The following is an 18,656-nucleotide window of genomic DNA, read 5'->3' as shown; positions in this document are numbered from 1 at the left end:
GGCGACAGAGATGCGCTGACCCGCGCGTCGCTATCGCCAGTGCTAGATTGGCCTGCATGCAGGCACAATCTAACAGGTCGCTCATTTGACCGCTAGGTGAAATGAGCGGCCCCCTATGTCCGTCCCAGTGACGTGCGGTGGGGTGAGGCAGGTGAGGCAGAGCCTTTCCTATCATACTTACATTTGTACCAGAGTTTTGACTGTATAAAGTATATGAAAAATACAAAGAATATGTGTGAAATATCTTCTTTGCATTATTCTAATCATTTTTATAGCCAAAACTCTGGAGTAAAAAGTCTATGGCAGGTGAGGCAGTGCCTCCTCTGACTATCTTTTCCACACATCTCTGATCAAAACTCGCCAAATTTCCAGGAGTTGATACTGCTGCACCTGTGTATAATGCCCAGATGTACCCTTTGGCTCATATTTTATGTGTAAATCTGGCTCTGGTGCTAACTAGTGCCTCCTTAGCTTTTTAGCTCACCGCACGTCCCTGGTCCGTCCCCCCCCTCGCTCAGCACATCGCGCTCTGCTGAGTGGGGGAAGAGATGTGTGATGAGCGCTCAGCACACATCTCTGGTGAAATCTCCCCGTCAGTACGGCCCCTAACTCTCTCTGCACATGTTATATCTGCCCCACCTGCACTGCACAAGTTTTGCCCATTAGAGAAAAATGGTGCTGTTGCTATTAGGTCTGAATTAGGCCCACAGTTTGGTTGCACTAAATGGCCCGAGTTGTACAAGATCCCTACATTTTTGGCCACATTGGGCATCACGTGTCGGATCCATTTGGTCAGTGCTTACTGTCAGGCAAGGTTTGATTTGTGTATCTGGTCTAGTAGGGGTGGCTGCAGAGGGGCAGCATTCAGAGTTTGGGCAGCAAGCTTGGTGGCCTAATATAGTACTTCATCATGCAGTATAACTAGATGCAGATGATTAGTATGCAGCGATGAGGGCTAAGGTTGAGTTGCAGGATTCTCTTGATTCTCTGAGGCAGCAGGAATAATGGACTATAGCTCAACGTAGGCAACACTAAGAATACATCATGATGATTAATTCTGTGGATGGATGACTATTTGATATACCTTAAAATGTTTTCAAGATACCTTTTGGTGTATTTAAATATATAATAGGATTTTAATACCTACTGGTAAATCCTTTTCTCTTAGTCCGTAGAGGATGCTGGGGTCACATTAGAACCATGGGGTATAGACGGGATCCACAGGAGACATGGGCACTTTAAGACTTTGAAAGGGTGTGAACTGGCTCCTCCCTCTATGCCCCTCCTCCAGACTACAGTTATAGGAACTGTGCCCAGGGAGACGGACATTTCGAGGAAAGGATAGAAAATGGAAACTCCTATCACAACGGCGCCTATAAGCTGCCCTGAGCTGCGTCCCCTCTTGGAGTGTCACCACACTCCCACATAAATGGTAAGTACAAAAAGGTAGAAAGGATACAACCCTTGTCGCTATACTGTAATATTTAACATTCTAAGTGTACATGTATCAACAATTACACAATACGTACCTTTCAGTAGATCCTCAGGATTTTTCCTGTCTTATCTTCTTCTTATATTCATCCAGAGTTATATTCCAATGGTGTGAGTGATATGTAAAAAATAAAAATAATACATGTGTAGAACAGTCTATGGGGTAAATTTACTAAGGTCCCGATTTTGACCGAGATGCCGGTTTTTCATCAAAGTGTCATCTCGGTAATTTACTAAGCAATAATCACGGCAGTGATGAGGGCATTCGTAATTTTTTGGAAGTCCAACCAAAAAAATACAAATGAATACACCATCGGTCAAAACGCGGCTGTTTAAGTATGAATCTCGGTAATTTACTAAGAAGTGCAAAGTATAAAAAAAAAAAAACACTGCCGTGAAAAATTACAACTCGTAAAAAAGTGCTAAAAAAAACAGACCTGCTTTTTTTCCCCGTGATTGGATAGGCGTGCACGGATCCATGAGATCCGTGCATGTATATCAGTGGGAAGTGGTGGGAAAGTGATTATTTTCTCAATAAAAATTGCGTGGGGTCCCCCCTCCTAAGCATAACCAGCCTCGGGCTCTTTGAGCCGATCCTGGTTGCAGAAATATGGGGGAAAAAATGACAGGGGTTCCCCCATATTTAAGCAACCAGCATCGGGCTCTGCGCCTGGTCCTGGTTCCAAAAATGCGGGGGACAAAAAGAGTAGGGGTCCCCCGTATTTTTAAAACCAGCACCGGGCTCCACTAGCTGGACAGATAATGCCACAGCCGGGGGTCAATTTTATATAGTGCCCTGCGGCCGTGGCATCAAAAATCCAACTAGTCACCCCTGGCCAGGGTACCCTGGGGGAGTGGGGACCCCTTCAATCAAGGGGTGTGTCCCCCCCAGCCACCCAAGGGCCAGGGGTGAAGCCCGAGGCTGTCCCCCCCCATCCAATGGGCTGCGGATGGGGGGGCCGATAGCCTTTTGTGATAATGAAAAGATATTGTTTTTAGTAGCAGTACTACAAGGCCCAGCAAGCCTCCCCCGCATGCTGGTACTTGGAGAACCACAAGTACCAGCATGCGGCGGAAAAACAAGCCCGCTGGTACCTGTAGTACTATTACTAAAAAAATACCCAAAAAAACACAAGACACACACACCGTGAAAGTAAAGATTTATTACATACATGCACACAAACATACATACATACTTACCTTATGTTCACACGAGGGTCTGTCCTCTTCTCCAGTAGAATCCAAGGGGTACCTGTTGAATAAATTCTACTCACCAGATCCCGGGTCCCAGGGTCCTCGGGGCAACCATTTGTAATCCAGGTACTTGCATAAAATAAGAAAACGGAAAGCCGAGCCACGAACTGAAAGGGGCCCCATGTTTTCACATGGGACTCCTTTCCCCGAATGCCAGAAACCCACTCTGACTGATGTCTAAGTGGGTTTCTTCAGCCAATCAGGGAGCGCTACGTTGTAGCACCCACCTGATCGGCTGTGTGCTCCTGTACTGTCTGACAGGCGGCACACGGCAGTGTTACAATGTAGCGCCTATGCGCTCCATTGTAACCAATGGTGGGAACTTTCTGCCCTGCGGTTGACCTAAAGTGACGTCACCGCTGAGCAGAAAGTTCCCACCATTGGTTACAATGGAGCGCATAGGCGCTACATTGTAACACTGCCGTGTGCCGCCTGTCACTCAGTACAGGAGCACACAGCCGATCAGGAGAGTGCTACAACGTAGCGCTCCCTGATTGGCTGAAGAAACCCACTTAGACAGAAGTCAGAGTGGGTTTCTGGCATTCGGGGAAAGGAGTCCCATGTGAAAACATGGGGCCCCTTTCAGTTCGTGGCTCGGCTTTCTGTTTTCTTATTTTATGCAAGTACCTGGATTACAAATGGTTGCCCCGAGGACCCTGGGACCCGGGATCTGGTGAGTAGAATTTATTCAACAGGTACCCCTTGGATTCTACTGGAGAAGAGGACAGACCCTCGTGTGAACATAAGGTAAGTATGTATGTATGTTTGTGTGCATGTATGTAATAAATCTTTACTTTCACGGTGTGTGTGTCTTGTGTTTTTTTGGGTATTTTTTTAGTAATAGTACTACAGGTACCAGCGGGCCCGTTTTTCCGCCGCATGCTGGTACTTGTGGTTCTCCAAGTACCAGCATGCGGGGGAGGCTTGCTGGGCCTTGTAGTACTGCTACTAAAAACAATATCTTTTCATTATCACAAAAGGCTATCAGCCCCCCCATCCGCAGCCCATTGGATGGGGGGGGGGACAGCCTCGGGCTTCACCCCTCGCCCTTGGGTGGCTGGGGGGGGGACCCCTTGATTGAAGGGGTCCCCACTCCCCCAGGGTACCGCGGCCAGGGGTGACTAGTTGGATTTTTGATGCCACGGCCGCAGGGCACTATATAAAAGTGACCCCCGGCTGTGGCATTATCTGTCCAGCTAGTGGAGCCCGGTGCTGGTTTTAAAAATACGGGGGACCCCTACTCTTTTTGTCCCCCGTATTTTTGGAACCAGGACCAGGCGCAGAGCCCGATGCTGGTTGCTTAAATATGGGGGAACCCCTGTCATTTTCCCCCCCATATTTCTGCAACCAGGATCGGCTCAAAGAGCCCGAGGCTGGTTATGCTTAGGAGAGGGGACCCCACGCAATTTTTTTTTTGGATTTTACAGTGTTTAATTAAAAAAAAAAAAAAAAAATGAACCCCAGCACGGATCACACAGATCCGGCCGAGATTCATTGTAAAAAAGTCGGCAGTGTTTTGCTAATCACTGCCGTAAAAATAAAAAAAAAACACGAATGACATCGACATCGGAACAAAAGAAAAACCCGAATACGACAGCTTAGTAAATCCGTCGTAACAAATTCAAAAAGTTGCAGTTTTACACTTTCGATGTCATTCGTGATAGAACTTTGACCTGAAACGGGAAAACACGAATCTTAGTAAATTTACCCCTATGTCTCTATATAACACACTGTGCAACAAGTCCTTTAGATAAATGATCAGAAGCGTGGTCTAGGCGTACCCCAACTCACACTATTCAACGTGAAACTGTACGTATAAAGGTATCTTTTCTTTCCTTCTTTCCACCACCAGATCACCAGTTTTACTGTGTTTTTTTAGATTGGCGTACCCCACTCACTAGGTTTGTAAGGTGAAGGAAACACATAAAGGTATCTTTGTCTTCAGATGCGTACCCTACTTACAGGGTTTAAAGATGACCACAAGCGTATCAAGGTTTCTTTTTCCCTTGGTTTTCAACTGGCAGCAACTTTATATTTCTCCACAGTCTCTCTCGGTGTCAAGTATGTGGAAAGAAATTTAAAAGACAAATGTGTAGACTGAACCAGTGAATTAGTGCAAAAAAGAGGAATGTGTACCGTAAAAAAATATACCTGTATATAAAGGTATATATATATATATATATATATATATATATATATAAATATATATATATGTGTGTGTATCTAAGGATATAGTGATCCTCACAAATAAAATATTCTATTTCTTTGTGGTGTATGTAACTTTATGAAATACACCCCATTAATGTGGATTGATATAAATTTAAAGTGAACGTACCCCACTTACACAAAGTGGGGGAAGTGATATACACATAACGGTTTCTTTATATAGAGGAAGAGAAGAGGTTCCAGCAAGCGTACCCCACTCACAGTCTAGCTGGTTCTTGCCATGCACATCAGGGTTTCTTTATATCCTCTCTCATACAGTTCTTCTGGAAAACTTCCAGCCAAACGCATGCAATTCCATAACTTTGAAAATCCACGTGAAGATAAAAAAAATCTTGTATTTTATTCCACACCACTCGCCATATGAGAGTGGATCAAACAACAATGTCCAGAACAATACAGTACATAAAAAAATATGAAGGCAGAAAAAAGTTGGAATTTTCTTCTACATAAAAAAACATTAAAAATTAAAAACACGGTTTTTACCTTACACAGAGTCTTTTTAGAAGGTAAAACTGGAAAAAAATGGCTGTCCACACTCCTCCTGTCGACGAGTTTCTGTCTATATTCGGACCTTTATCAAGACATGTCTTGATAAAGGTCCAAATATAGACCGAAACGCGTCGACAGGAGGAGTGTGGACAGCCATTTTTTCCAGTCTTCTAAATAGTCTTCTAAAAAGACTCTGTGTAAGGTAAAAACCGTGTTTTAAATTTTTCATGTTTTTTATGTAGAAGAAAATTCCAACTTTTTTCTGCCATCATATTTTTGTATGTACTGTATTGTTCTGGACATTGTTGTTTGATCCACTCTCATATGGCGAGTGGTGTGGAATAAAATACAAGAATTTTTTTTATCTTCACGTGGATTTTCAAATTTATGGAATTGCATGCGTTTGGCTGGAAGTTTTCCAGAAGAACTGTATGAGAGAGGATATTAAGAAACCCTGATGTGCATGGCAAGAACCAGCTAGACTATGAGTGGGGTACGCTTGCTGGAACCTCTTCTCTTCCTCTATATAAAGAAACCGTTATGTGTATATCACTTCCCCCACTTTGTGTAAGTGGGGTACGTTCACTTTAAATTTATATCAATCCACATTAATGGGGTGTATTTCATAAAGTTACATACACCATAAAGAAATAGAATATTTTATTTGTGAGGAACACTATATCCTTAGATACACATATATATATATATATATATATATATATATATACCTTTATATACAGGTATATTTTTTTACGGTACACATTCTTCTTTTTTTGCACTAATTCACTGGTTCAGTCTACACATTTGTCTTTTAAATTTCTTTCCACATACTTGACATCGAGAGAGACTGTGGAGAAATATAAAGTTGCTGCCAGTTGAAAACCAAGGGAAAAAGAAACCTTGATACGCTTGTGGTCATCTTTAAACCCTGTAAGTAGGGTACGCATCTGAAGACAAAGATACCTTTATGTGTTTCCTTCACCTTACAAACCTAGTGAGTGGGGTACGCCAATCTAAAAAAACACAGTAAAACTGGTGATCTGGTGGTGGAAAGAAGGAAAGAAAAGATACCTTTATACGTACAGTTTCACGTTGAATAGTGTGAGTTGGGGTACGCCTAGACCACGCTTCTGATCATTTATCTAAAGGACTTGTTGCACAGTGTGTTATATAGAGACATAGACTGTTCTACACATGTATTATTTTTATTTTTTACATATCACTCACACCATTGGAATATAACACTGGATGAATATTAGAAGAAGATAAGAGAGGAAAAATCCTGAGGATCTACTGAAAGGGACGTATTGTGTAATTGTTGATACATGTACACTTAGAATGTAAAATATTACAGTATAGCGGCAAGGGTTGTATCCCTTCTACCTTTTTGTACTTACCATTTCGAGGAAAGGATTTATTGTTAAACTAAGGTGAGATTCATACCAGCTCACACCTCAAGCATGCCGCACAACGTGGCATTCAACAGAACACAAGCCAACGGCATGAACAATTGCAGCAACATGCTGAATATAAACGTTTCACAACATGTGTGTAACCACAACTAATAACTGCAGATAGAGTACGCACCGGGACGGGCGCCCAGCATCCTCTACGGACTAAGAGAAAAAGATTTACCGGTAGGTATTAAAATCCTATTTTCTCATACGTCCTAGAGGATGCTGGGGTCACATTAGAACCATGGGGTTATACCAAAGCTCTAGAACAGGCGGGAGAGTGCGGATGACTCTGCAGCACCGATTGACCAAACTTGAGGTCATCATCAGCCAAGGTATCAAACTGGTAAAACTTAGCAAAAGTGTTTGATCCCGACCAAGTAGCTGCTCGGCAAAGCTGTAACGCCGTGACCCCCCGGGCAGCCGCCCAGGACGAGTCCACCTTTCTAGTAGAATGGGCCTTCACCGATTTCGGTAATGGCAATCCTGCCGTGGAATGAGCATGCTGAATCGTACCACAGATCCAGCGCGCAATGGTCTGCTTGGAAGCAGGACACCCAATCTTGTTGGGAGCATACAGGACAAACAGAGCCTCTGTTTTCCTAATCTGAGCTGTTCTGGCGACATAAATCTTCAAAGCTCTGACCACATCCAGAGACTTTGACTCAGCGAAAGTGTCAGTAGCCACAGGCACCACAATAGGTTGGTTCATGTGGAAAGAGGAAACCACCTTCGGTAGAAATTGCTGACGTGTCCTCAATTCAGCTCTATCTTCATGGAAGATTAAATAAGGGCTCTTTTGAGACAAGGCCGCTATCTCAGACACCCGCCTTGCAGATGCCAAGGCCAACAGGATGACCACTTTCCAAGTGAGGAACTTCAACTCCACCTTCTGTAAAGGTTCAAACCAATGTGATTGAAGAAACTGCAACACCACATTAAGATCCCATGGTGCCACTGGAGGCACAAATGGAGGTTGGATGTGCAACACGCCTTTCACGAAAGTCTGAACTTCTGGAAGGGAGGCCAATTGTTACTGAAAGAAAACCGATAAGGCTGAAATCTGTACCTTAATTGAGCCCAATTTTAGGCCCGCATCCACACCTGCTTGTAGAAATGGAGAAAACGTCCTAGCTGAAACTCTTCCGTAGGAGCCTTCTTGGATTCACACCAAGAAACATATTTTCTCTAAATACGGTGGTAATGTTTAGACGTTACCCCTTTTCTGGCCTGAATAAGTGTGGGAATGACTTCACTGGGAATACCCTTACGGGCTAGGATTTTGCGCTCAATCGCCATGCTGTCAAACGTAGCCGCGGTAAGTCCTGATACACGCACAGCCCCTGTTGTAACAGGTCCTCACGCAGAGGAAGAGGCCAGGGATCTTCTATGACTAATTCCTGAAGATCTGGATACCAAGCCCTCCTTGGCCAGTCTGGGACAATGAGGATCACCCGAATCTTTGTTCTTCTTATGATCTTTAGAACTTTTGGAATGAGAGGAAATGGAGGGAATACATACACCGACTGAAACACCCACGGTGTCACCAGTGCATCCACTGCTATTGCTTGAGGGTCTTTCGACCTGGACAGAGGCGGAACTACCGGCAGGGCAAGCAGTGCGTTGCACTGGGGCCCGCCTCTGTCCAGGGGCCCAAGCATGTAATGAGTCAAACTGACTCATTACATGCCGCTGTGCGCTGCGGGCAACCGCTGCCCGCAGCGCACAGCCGCCCACAGAGGAGAAGAGCAGCGGCACGGACGGGGGAAGGAGGAGGACGGAGGTGAAGGAGGGAGCCGCAGCAGCGCTTTGTTACTGGTGGAGGCGCTGCTGCCCCTCTGCTTCACTATAGGCTGTCTTCCGAGAACAGCCTATAGTGAAGCAGGGGGGCAGCAGCGCCTCCACCAATAACACAGCGCTGCTGCGGCTCCCTCCTCCACCTCGTCTACTGCCCGGGAGTAGTCAAGCTGCACGAGGAGCCTGAGCCAGCGGAGAGGGTAAGTATGATTCTACTTTCTTTCTTTCTCTTTCTTTCTTTCTTTCTTTCTTTCTTTCTTTCTTTCTTTCTTTCTTTCTTTCTTTCTTTCTTTCTTTCTTTCTTTCTTTCTGTCTCTTTATTTCTTTCTGTCTCTTTCTTTCTTTATTTGTTGGGACTGCCTGCCGCTATGTGTAAAAATGGGGGACTGCCTACCGCAATGTGTAAAAAGGGTGGACTGCCTGCCGCTATGTGTAAAAATGGGGGACTGCCTGCCGCAATGTGTAAAAAGGGGGGACTGCCTGCCGCAATGTGTAAAAATGGGGAATCTGCCTGCCGCTATGTGTAAAAAGGGAGAATCTGCCTGCCGTAATGTGTAAAAATGGGGAATCTGCCTGCCGCAATGTGTAAAAACGGGGGGGACTGCCTGCCGCAACGTGTAAAAAGGGGGAATCTGCCTGCCGTAATGTGTAACAAGGGCACGCTGTCTGCCGTAATGTGTAACAAGGGCACGCTGTCTGCCGTAATGTGTAACAAGGGCACGCTGTCTGCCGCTATGTGTAAAAAGTGTACGTTGTCTGCCGTTATGTGTAAAAAGTGTACGCTTTCTGCCGTAATGTGTAAAAAGGGGACGCTGCCTGCCGTAATGTGTAAAAAGAGGAATCTGTTCGCTGTAAGGTGTAAAAGGGTCTCTACCTGGTGTAGTGGTGCTACTGTGCGGCGTAATTTGAAGATTGGAGACTACTGTGCACCGTTTTAGGAATTGGTATTATTGTGTGGCCACACCCCTTCCCCGCGAAGCCACGCCACTATGTATTTTTGCGCGCGCCTACGGCGCGCACTGCCCCTGTTTTGCATGCAGGGGTGGGGCTCCAATGCCATTTCTTGCACATAGTGCTAAAATGTCTAGTTACGGCACTGTTGCTAGGTATCCATTTATCTGGCCCTGAGCAGGTCCCCCTCACCAGATCCTCTCAAGGGGTGAGAGGGTGGACTTGGATGGGATGGGGGGGGGGGGGGCAAAGCATTTTGTCGCACCTGGGCCCACTGCTTGCTAGTTCCGCCACTGGACCTGGAACAATATCTCTGAAGCTTCATGTTGAGACGAGATGCCATCATGTCTACTTGAGGAACTCCCCAACGATTTGTCACCTCTGCGAAGACTTCTTGGTGGAGGCCCCACTCTCCTGGATGGAGATCGTGTCTGCTGAGGAAGTCTGCTTCCCAGTTGTCCACTCCTGGAATGAAGATCGCTGACAGAGCGCTTGCATGCTTTTCCGCCCAGTGGAAAATCCTTGTGGCTTCTGCCATCGCTGCTCTGCTTTTAGTTCCGCCCTGACGGTTTATGTACGCTACTGCTGTTACATTGTCCGACTGGATCAATACGGGTAGATCTTGAAGAAGATGTTCCGCTTGCAGAAGGCCATTGTAAATGGCCCTTAACTCCAGAACGTTTATGTGGAGACAAGTTTCCTGACTTGACCATCTTCCTTGGAAGTTTTCTCCCAGCGTGACTGCCCCCTAGCCTCGGAGGCTTGCATCGTGGTTACTAGGATCCAGTCCTGGATCCCGAACCTGCACCCCTCTAGGAGGTGAGAGCTGTGCAGCCACCACAGGAGTGAGACCCTGGTCTTGGAAGACAGGATTATCCTCCGGTGCATGTGTAGGTGGGACCCGGACCACTTGTCCAACAGGTCCCACTGGAACACTTTGGCATGGAACCTGCCAAACTGAATGGCCTTGTAGGCCGCAACCATCTTCCCCAGCAACCGAATGCATTGATGGATTGACACTCTTGCTGGTTTCAGAACTTGTTTGACCAGACTCTGGATCTCTAGAGCCTTTTCCACTGGAAACTCTCTGAAGTTCTGTGTCCAGTATCATTCCCAAAAATGACAATCGCGTTGTTGGAAGCAACTGCGACTTTGGCAAGTTTAGGAGCCAACCATGTTGTTGAAGAACTGTCAGGGAGAGTGCAATGTTTCGCACCAACTGGTCCCTGGATCTCGCCTTTTTCAGGAGATCGTCCAAGTACGGGATAATAATGACTCCTTGTTTGCAAAGGAGAACCATCATTTCCGCCATCACCTTGGTGAAAATCCTCGGAGCCGTGGATAGACCAAACGTCAACATCTGAAATTGATAATGACAATCCTGAATCGCAGATCTCAGGTAAGCCTGATGCGGGGAATAAATGGGAACATGTAAGTAGGCATCCTTTATGTCCACCGAAACCATGAAATCTCCTTCCTCCAGACTGGAGATCACTGCCCTGAGAGATTCCATTCTGAATTTGAACTTCTTCAGGTAGAAATTTAGGGATTTCAGGTTTAGGATTGGCTTGACCGAGCCGTCCGGCTTCGGGACCACGAAAAGGCTTGAATAAAAGCTTTCTCCCTGTTGTGACGGGGGAACCAGGATAATGACTTGATTCTGACACAACTTTTGTATAGCCTCGCTTACTACCTCCCTGTCCGGAGGAGAAAATGGTAAGGCCGATTTGAAAAATCGGCGAGGGGGAACGTCTTGAAACTCCAGTTTGTACCCTTGGGACACTATTTGTAAAACCCACGGGTCTAGGCCCGAACTAATCCAGAACTGACTGAAGAGTCTTAGACGTGCCCCCACCGGTGCGGACTCCCGCAAGAGAGCCCCAGCGTCATGCGGTGGATTTGGCAGAAGCAGGGGAAGACTTCTGCTCCTGCGAACTCGACATGGTTGTCGATCCTTTACCTCTTCCCCTCCCTCTACTAGCAAGGAAGGAAGAGCCTCGCCCTCTTCTGTATTTATTAGGCCGAAAGGACTGCATTTGATAGTGGTGCGTTTTCTTTTGTTGCTGAGGAACATAAGGCAAAAAAGATGACTTACCCGCGGTAGCCATAGATACCAAATCATCGAGGCCATCCCCAAACAAGACACCACCTCTATATGGGAGAGACTCCATATTTTTCTTGGAGTCTGCATCAGCATTCCATTGGTGAATCCACAATGCTCACCTAGCCAAGACCGCCATGGCATTGGCTTTTGATCCCAAAAGACCAATATCTCTCGCAGTTTCCTTTAGGTATGCTGCAGCGTCCTAGATATAACCCAGAGTCAAGATAATGCTATCCCTATCCAGTGTATCTACGTCGGATGACAAGTTATCTGCCCACTTTTCAATAGCACTACTCACCCACGCAGATGCAATGGCACGTCTGAGCAGCGTACCTGTTGTCGCATAAATGTATTTTAACATAGTTTCTTGCTTACGATCTGCTGGGTCCTTAAGGGCCGCCGTGCCCGGTGCTGGGAGAGCCACCTTTATAGACAAACATGACAGGGCCTTGTCCAAAATGGGGGGTGACTCCCACTTTTTCCTGCCCTCAGTGGGAAAAGGTTAAGCATCCGGAATCCTTTTAGGGATTTGAATCTTTCTGTCAGGGTTTTCCCAGACTTTTTCAAATAGAGCGTTCAGTTCATGAGAGGGAGGAAATGTCACCTCCGGTTTCTTTTCTTTATACATACAGACCCGTTTATCAGGAACAGCAGGATCCTCAGTGATATGTAATACATCTTTAATAGCCACAATCATGTACTGAATGCTCTTTGGCAATTTTGGATCTAATCTGGAATCACTATAGTCGACACTGGAATCAGTGTCCGTGTCGGTATCAGTGTGCATCAACTGAGCAAAAGAACGTTTTTGCGACCCCGAGGGGTCCTGGACTTGCAACAACATATCCTCCACAGATTTTTTCCACGCCTGGGTCTGAGACTCAGACTTATCTAATCTCTTACGGATAAGAGCCATATTCGCATTTAAGACATTCACCCAGTCAGGAGTTGGCGGTGCCGACAGGGTCACCCCCACAGTCGTCTGTGTCCCTAATACAGCCTCCTCCTGGGAAGAGCACTCAGCCTCAGACATGTCGACACACGTGTACCAAACACCCACAGACACACCGGGCTTATAGGGGACAGACCCACAGTAAAGTCTGTCAGATGGACACAGAGAAGATTTGCCAGCTCACAACCCAGCGCCAAACTAACAACTCTGAAAACACCAAAAAATGCCTCAGACCTGTAGCGCTTTTAAATGGCAATATACTGCACCAATATGTACTGCGCCCCCCCCCCCATTTTGCACCCTGATACTTGTCAGCAGTGTAAGGAAGGACCAGCGTCTCTGCAGCCTTGTGCAGAGGAAATGGCGCCGAGCAGTGAGCTGTGAGAGTAAGGAAGAAGCTCCGCCCCCATAATGGCGCGCTTCTGTCCCGCTCAAATTAAACAAATAATTATACTGGCGGGGGTTAGGACAGTGCCCAGGCACTAATGTCCCCTCTTGCCAGTTAACTTTTAATGAGGATTTATGTTGCCCAGGGCTCCCCCCCCCGCTACCTGCACCCTGCAGTGCCTGTGTATGTGTGGGAGCATGGCGCGCAGCGTTCCGCTCGCTGCGCGGTACCTCAGAATGCCGTCACTGGAGAAGTCTTCTGATCTTCTGCTACTCACCTGTCTTCTGACTTCTGGCTCTGTAAGGGGGTGACGGCAGGCTGCGGGAGTGAGCATCCGGGAGCGCCCAGCGATTATCACCCTCAGGAGCTAATGGTGTCCTGTCAGCCAGAAGCAGAGCCATTGAACTCACCAGAAGTTGGTCATACTTCTCTCCCCTAAGTCCCACGGAGCAGGGAGACTGTTGCCAGCAGTCCTCCCTGAAAATAAAAAACCTAACATAAGTCTTTTCAGAGAAACTCAGTAGAGCTCCCCTAGAGTGCATCCAGTCTGCCTGGGCACAATGCTAAAACTGGAGTCTGGAGGAGGGGCATAGAGGGAGGAGCCAGTTTACACCCTTTCAAAGTCTTAAAGTGCCCATGTCTCCTGCGGACCCCGTCTATACTCAATGGTTCTAATGTGACCCCAGCATCCTCTAGGACGTATGAGAAATAAAACTTGAATTTTACTAGTAGTAGTAGAAATTTTTACTGTATATACTGTTTGACTGCACTAGAGGTCTAGACTTTAAATGGAGATTATCCAACTCCCTGTGATAGGGATCCCATCATCGTTGGAGACCACAGCCTCTCTGATCAAGTACCTGACCATGGTGATCTTCACATGTTCTGCTCATCATGCAGCTCTCAACAATGGTGAGGTGAGTGACACATCATCTCAGCTTTACGCCATCCTATACTAATTACCTGATACCATATTGAAAGTCTTGTGTGTTTAGTCTTTCCTACACACATCATTTGGTTAGGGATGGCCATCAACCAGTGATGGTTAACTAATGGATAGATTACCTCCGATGGTTGATGGTTGTCATTAATGGTTTACAGGCAGCAATGGTTTTTCTATCCCTTGTCGCAGGGGCGGTGGAGATTAGCCCCGGCCCTTCCCAGGATGGACCAAAGCGTGCACAGTCACACCTCTTCCCTGCTCTGCCCGACATTCCCCACTGCAGGGATGTCTATGGATGGGTACAAACCATTGATGGTTTCATGTCCTCCATATTAGCATCAGTTAACCCGCCGCTAGCAATTTCTAAAAATAAGCAGTGGAGAAGTCGCCCATAGCAACCAATCAGATTCTACCTTTCATTTTATAGAATCTATTTCATAAATGCTAGCTAGAAGTTGATTGGTTGCTATAGAAAAACTCTCCACTTGTCCACTTTTTCACGCTGTAGAAGGTTTGATACTTTTCCCTATTACTCTTTGCCATTCCCTCTGTTAGAGTGCTGCCTCCTCTGTTTTGCTGATGCTGGAAAGACTTTTGAGGGTCTCCATTGTCTGCAACGGGGACCATAAAGCTAACGCTATATATAGTGCAGTCGCAAACACTGTTAGGTTAAGCTTTGCATACTAACTGGAGGTTATAACCGCTATGTGAGTACTAATGGTGTTATGCCGCATTGTTATATGGAGCAGAGCCAGATTAAGGGGAAGGTACAGGGGTTGAGTACCCCCAGGCCCTACTCTCTCAGGGGGCCCCTGGAGGTGCTCTTTTATTTTAAAAATGGCCGCAAACTCCTGCCTATTGGTCCACGAGTCTGTCACTCATGTCACTGATGATGAGTCAGTGTGTGTGTGTGTGTGTGTGTGTGTGGTTACGGCCTGGGTCAGTAAGTCCACGTGAGTCTGCTGTGCATCCATGCAGAGGAAACAGGAAAGAAGAGACATGTTGCTGCTGTGAGCAGGCACAGATGTGGCAGCCCCTCCCCAGTTTTACTGACTTACATGGGACAATTGGAATCTGCAAAATATAGTTTTAGTTTCTGCAAGTTTGGTCTGTTTGCTGCTCCCTCTGTGGTGCTGTTGCTGAGCCTGCCCCTTCTGCATGAGTGTTTGCTACTACTACAGGTTGAGTATCCCTTATCCAAAATGCTTGGGACCAGAGGAATTTTGGATATCGGATTTTTCCGTATTTTGGAATAATTGCATACCATAATGAGTTATCAAGGTGATAGGACCCAAGTCTAAGCACAGAATGCATTTATGTCTCATATACACCTTATACACACAGCCTGAAGGTCATTTTAGCCAATATTTTTTATAACTTTGTGTATTAAACAAAGTTTGTGTACATTGAGCCATCAAAAAACAAAGGTTTCACTATCTCAGTCTCACTCAAAAAAGTCCGTATTTCGGAATATTCCGTATTTCGGAATATTTGGATATAGGATACTCAACCTGTACTGTATTTCATTGAGGAGGATGACTGTGCAGAGCTGCAGCTACTGTACCTGTGCGGCACAGGCTGGGGACCCTATGCAGGATGTTTCTAGACAATTTGGCTCCCAATGCGAACAGTAAAAAAAAAATGCCCCCCCCCATACCAACTCTAAAATGCGTCCCTCTCAGACATTAAAAAAAAGTATTTTGCACGCACGCCACTGGCAGTGGCATGGCCTCGCTAAAATGGGTGTGGCCTTGCAGGAAAATACTACCTTATACCCCAGTTTTTGACCCTGCACCAACAAACCTCAGCCACCACAGGAAAGAAAAAAATTCCCTTTCATATTAAGCCCCACGAGGTAATGCCCCTTGCACCATATTATGCCCCCTGCACCATATTATGCCCCCTGCACCATATTATGCCACACACCACAATGCCCATGATACATTATGCCCCGCAGTAAGTCTCAGTCCATTAAATTACCTGCTCATTGCCAGGGGTTTCATGCTCATTGCCAGGGGTTTAATGCTCTGGTTGTCATGCTCATTACCAGGGCTGTGTCATGCTCATTGCCAGTGGTGTGTAATGCTCATTGCCAGGGGTGTGTAATGCTCGTTGGTGGTGGGAGCCAGCAACTCCCAGTCCCTGCTTACCCCTACCTCTTCTCCCACCCATAGTGCTCTGCTCGCTGGTCAGAGTTTCACTAAATGATGTGGTTGCGTTGTGATGTCACAATGCAACATCAATTCGCAAAACTCCGCCCAGTGAGTGGAGTACAGTACTATGGGTGGGAGGATGGGGAGTGGGTTATAGCAGCCAGCAGGTGCCAGAGCGCACGCCCTTTGTGATCACCCACCGGCACTGACTCTATGGGGGTCATTCCGACCCGTTCGCTCGCTGCATTTTAATGCAGCAGAGCGAACGGGTCCCTGCTGCGCATGCGCCAGCGCCGTAGTGCGTCTGTGCATGCGGGATGGCCGAAGGCTGTAGCAGGACAGCGATCACCTCTGCCTGATTGACAGGCAGAGGCGATCGATGGGCGGGAGGGGGCGAAACGGCGGTGTTTCGTACGCGCGGTCCGGCCAACGCAGGCGTGGCCCGACCGAACAGGGGCGGGCCGCAGTGGCTGCGTGACATCATACGCAGCCGCTGCGGGACAGGGAGCGAGGAGTGCAAAAGCATTGCCGCTGTGCGATGCCTTTGCACTTCTGTGAGGGGGGCCGGACTGACATGCGGGGCGGACTAGCCCTGTGCTGGGCGTCCCCCCCGCATGTCAGGAAAGATGTTCGTAGCTGTGCTAAATTTAGCACAGCTACGATCAGCTCTGAATGACCCCTATGAGAGAGTAGCCAGCTCCTTCAAGTAGTACCCCTAATAACATCTCACATCTGCCCCACTTGAATGCCCTGTTGGAAATTTTTGCACTCACACGGGGTAAATACTGTGCAGTTTTATTTACATGTTTAATATTTATTTTTAACTGAATCTGCACCAGCTGCATTCATAACAAGGTTCATTTATAGGCCCTTTCACACCAGAAATGGAGGGGTCTTACCCGGGAATACGGTCCCTGGATCATGCAGGGACATTCCCGGGTAAGACCCCTCGCATACCGCAGTCAGTAGCCCGGCATATTGCCGGGTTGCTGACGTCAGCGGTGACGGCGCAAGAGATCACATGATCTTCAAGCGCCGCCTGCTACATAGAAAGTGAACGGGAGCCGGGGCACATTGACTCGGCTCCCGTTCACACAGACCAGGTTCCCAGGAGGATCACGGGACCAACCCTGGTCGATTGCAGGGTTGAAATGCCGGGGCAGGAATCCTGGGATTTTTACCCTGTACCCTTTCACACCGAGAAATTTCCCGGGTTGGTGCGCGTTCATGTGCAATAACCCGGGAAATTTTGGGCTGTGTGTATACGTGATCCAAAAACTTTGCAGCCAGTGTTGTGACTGCATTCTGCACTGGGCGTGTCTGCATTGTGCAGAGCATCAGCAGCCATGTGCGCTTAACCATTAATGACTAAAGCCAGGTAAACACAGATCGCCCTCCCCTAGTTAGTAATAAGTGCTATATTGCTGATTGCTAATTAGGGGATATTGCAAGTGCATACACACTGAACAATATCGTTGTATGTCATCCCCCTCACTCCCCAAACATGCAGCTCAAAGATATACTTAACATTGATCTGCATGTCCGGTAGATCATGGATGAACAAGAACGACCCACAGATGCGTGCATTGTTCATCGTTCACCCATACACACTGGACGATATATTTAAAAAAAAAGATGTACTTTAAAAAAAAGATGTAGCCCAGTGTGTATGGGGTTTAGGAACTTGGTAATGCAATGTTCTGCAGACCTTTATAGATGAATCCCTAACACACTAGGGCCCTCATTCCGAGTTGTTCGCTCGGTAAAAATCTTCGCATCGCAGCGATTTTCCGCTTAGTGCGCATGCGCAATGTCCGCACTGCGACTGCGCCAAGTAAATTTGCTATGAAGTTTGGATTTTTACTCACGGCTTTTTCTTCGCTCAGGCGATCGTAGTGTGATTGACAGGAAATGGGTGTTACTGGGCGGAAACAGGCCGTTTTATGGGCGTGTGGGAAAAAACGCTACCGTTTCCGGAAAAAATGCAGGAGTGGCCGGAGAAACGGAGGAGTGTCTGGGCGAACGCTGGGTGTGTTTGTGACGTCAAACCAGGGACGACAAGCACTGAACTGATCGCAGATGCCGAGTAAGTCTGGAGCTACTCAGAAACTGCTACGACGTGTGTAATCGCAATATTGCGAATACATCGTTCGCAATTTTAAGATGCTAAGATTCACTCCCAGTAGGCGGCGGCTTAGCGTGAGCAACTCTGCTAAAATCGCCTTGCGAGCGAACAACTCGGAATGACCTCCTATATTACATCAAAATAATAACAAGACACTGAGATAGCTGTCATGACACCAGTATAGTCACATACACAGAAAATGAAAGGCTGTTTTTCAATATGAGGTTGCTACACCTAGAAAGTCTATTTTTATAGGATAAAAATAATTCTGCTATTACTTTTTGCCTTCTTAGTTTTCTTATGTCACTCATATTCTTGACAGCGATGGC

General features: G+C 46.8%; 1 protein-coding gene across 1 annotated transcript in view; it reads left to right on the top strand.

Annotated features, from left to right (window-relative positions):
- The window catches only part of LOC135001480 (hydroperoxide isomerase ALOXE3-like), a 225,206-nt gene that overhangs the window by 178,205 nt on the left and 28,345 nt on the right, over window positions 1-18,656 (top strand). The window contains exon 13 of the mRNA XM_063951585.1: window positions 13,923-14,023. Coding sequence (XP_063807655.1) covers window positions 13,923-14,023 — 101 coding nt within the window. The remainder of the gene's footprint in view (window positions 1-13,922; window positions 14,024-18,656) is intronic.

The sequence above is a fragment of the Pseudophryne corroboree genome, chromosome 2 (assembly GCF_028390025.1).
Source record: "Pseudophryne corroboree isolate aPseCor3 chromosome 2, aPseCor3.hap2, whole genome shotgun sequence".
Classification (NCBI taxonomy): domain Eukaryota; kingdom Metazoa; phylum Chordata; class Amphibia; order Anura; family Myobatrachidae; genus Pseudophryne; species Pseudophryne corroboree.
Note: the sequence above shows the minus strand (reverse complement) of the source record. Positions and strands in the feature narration are given on the sequence as shown.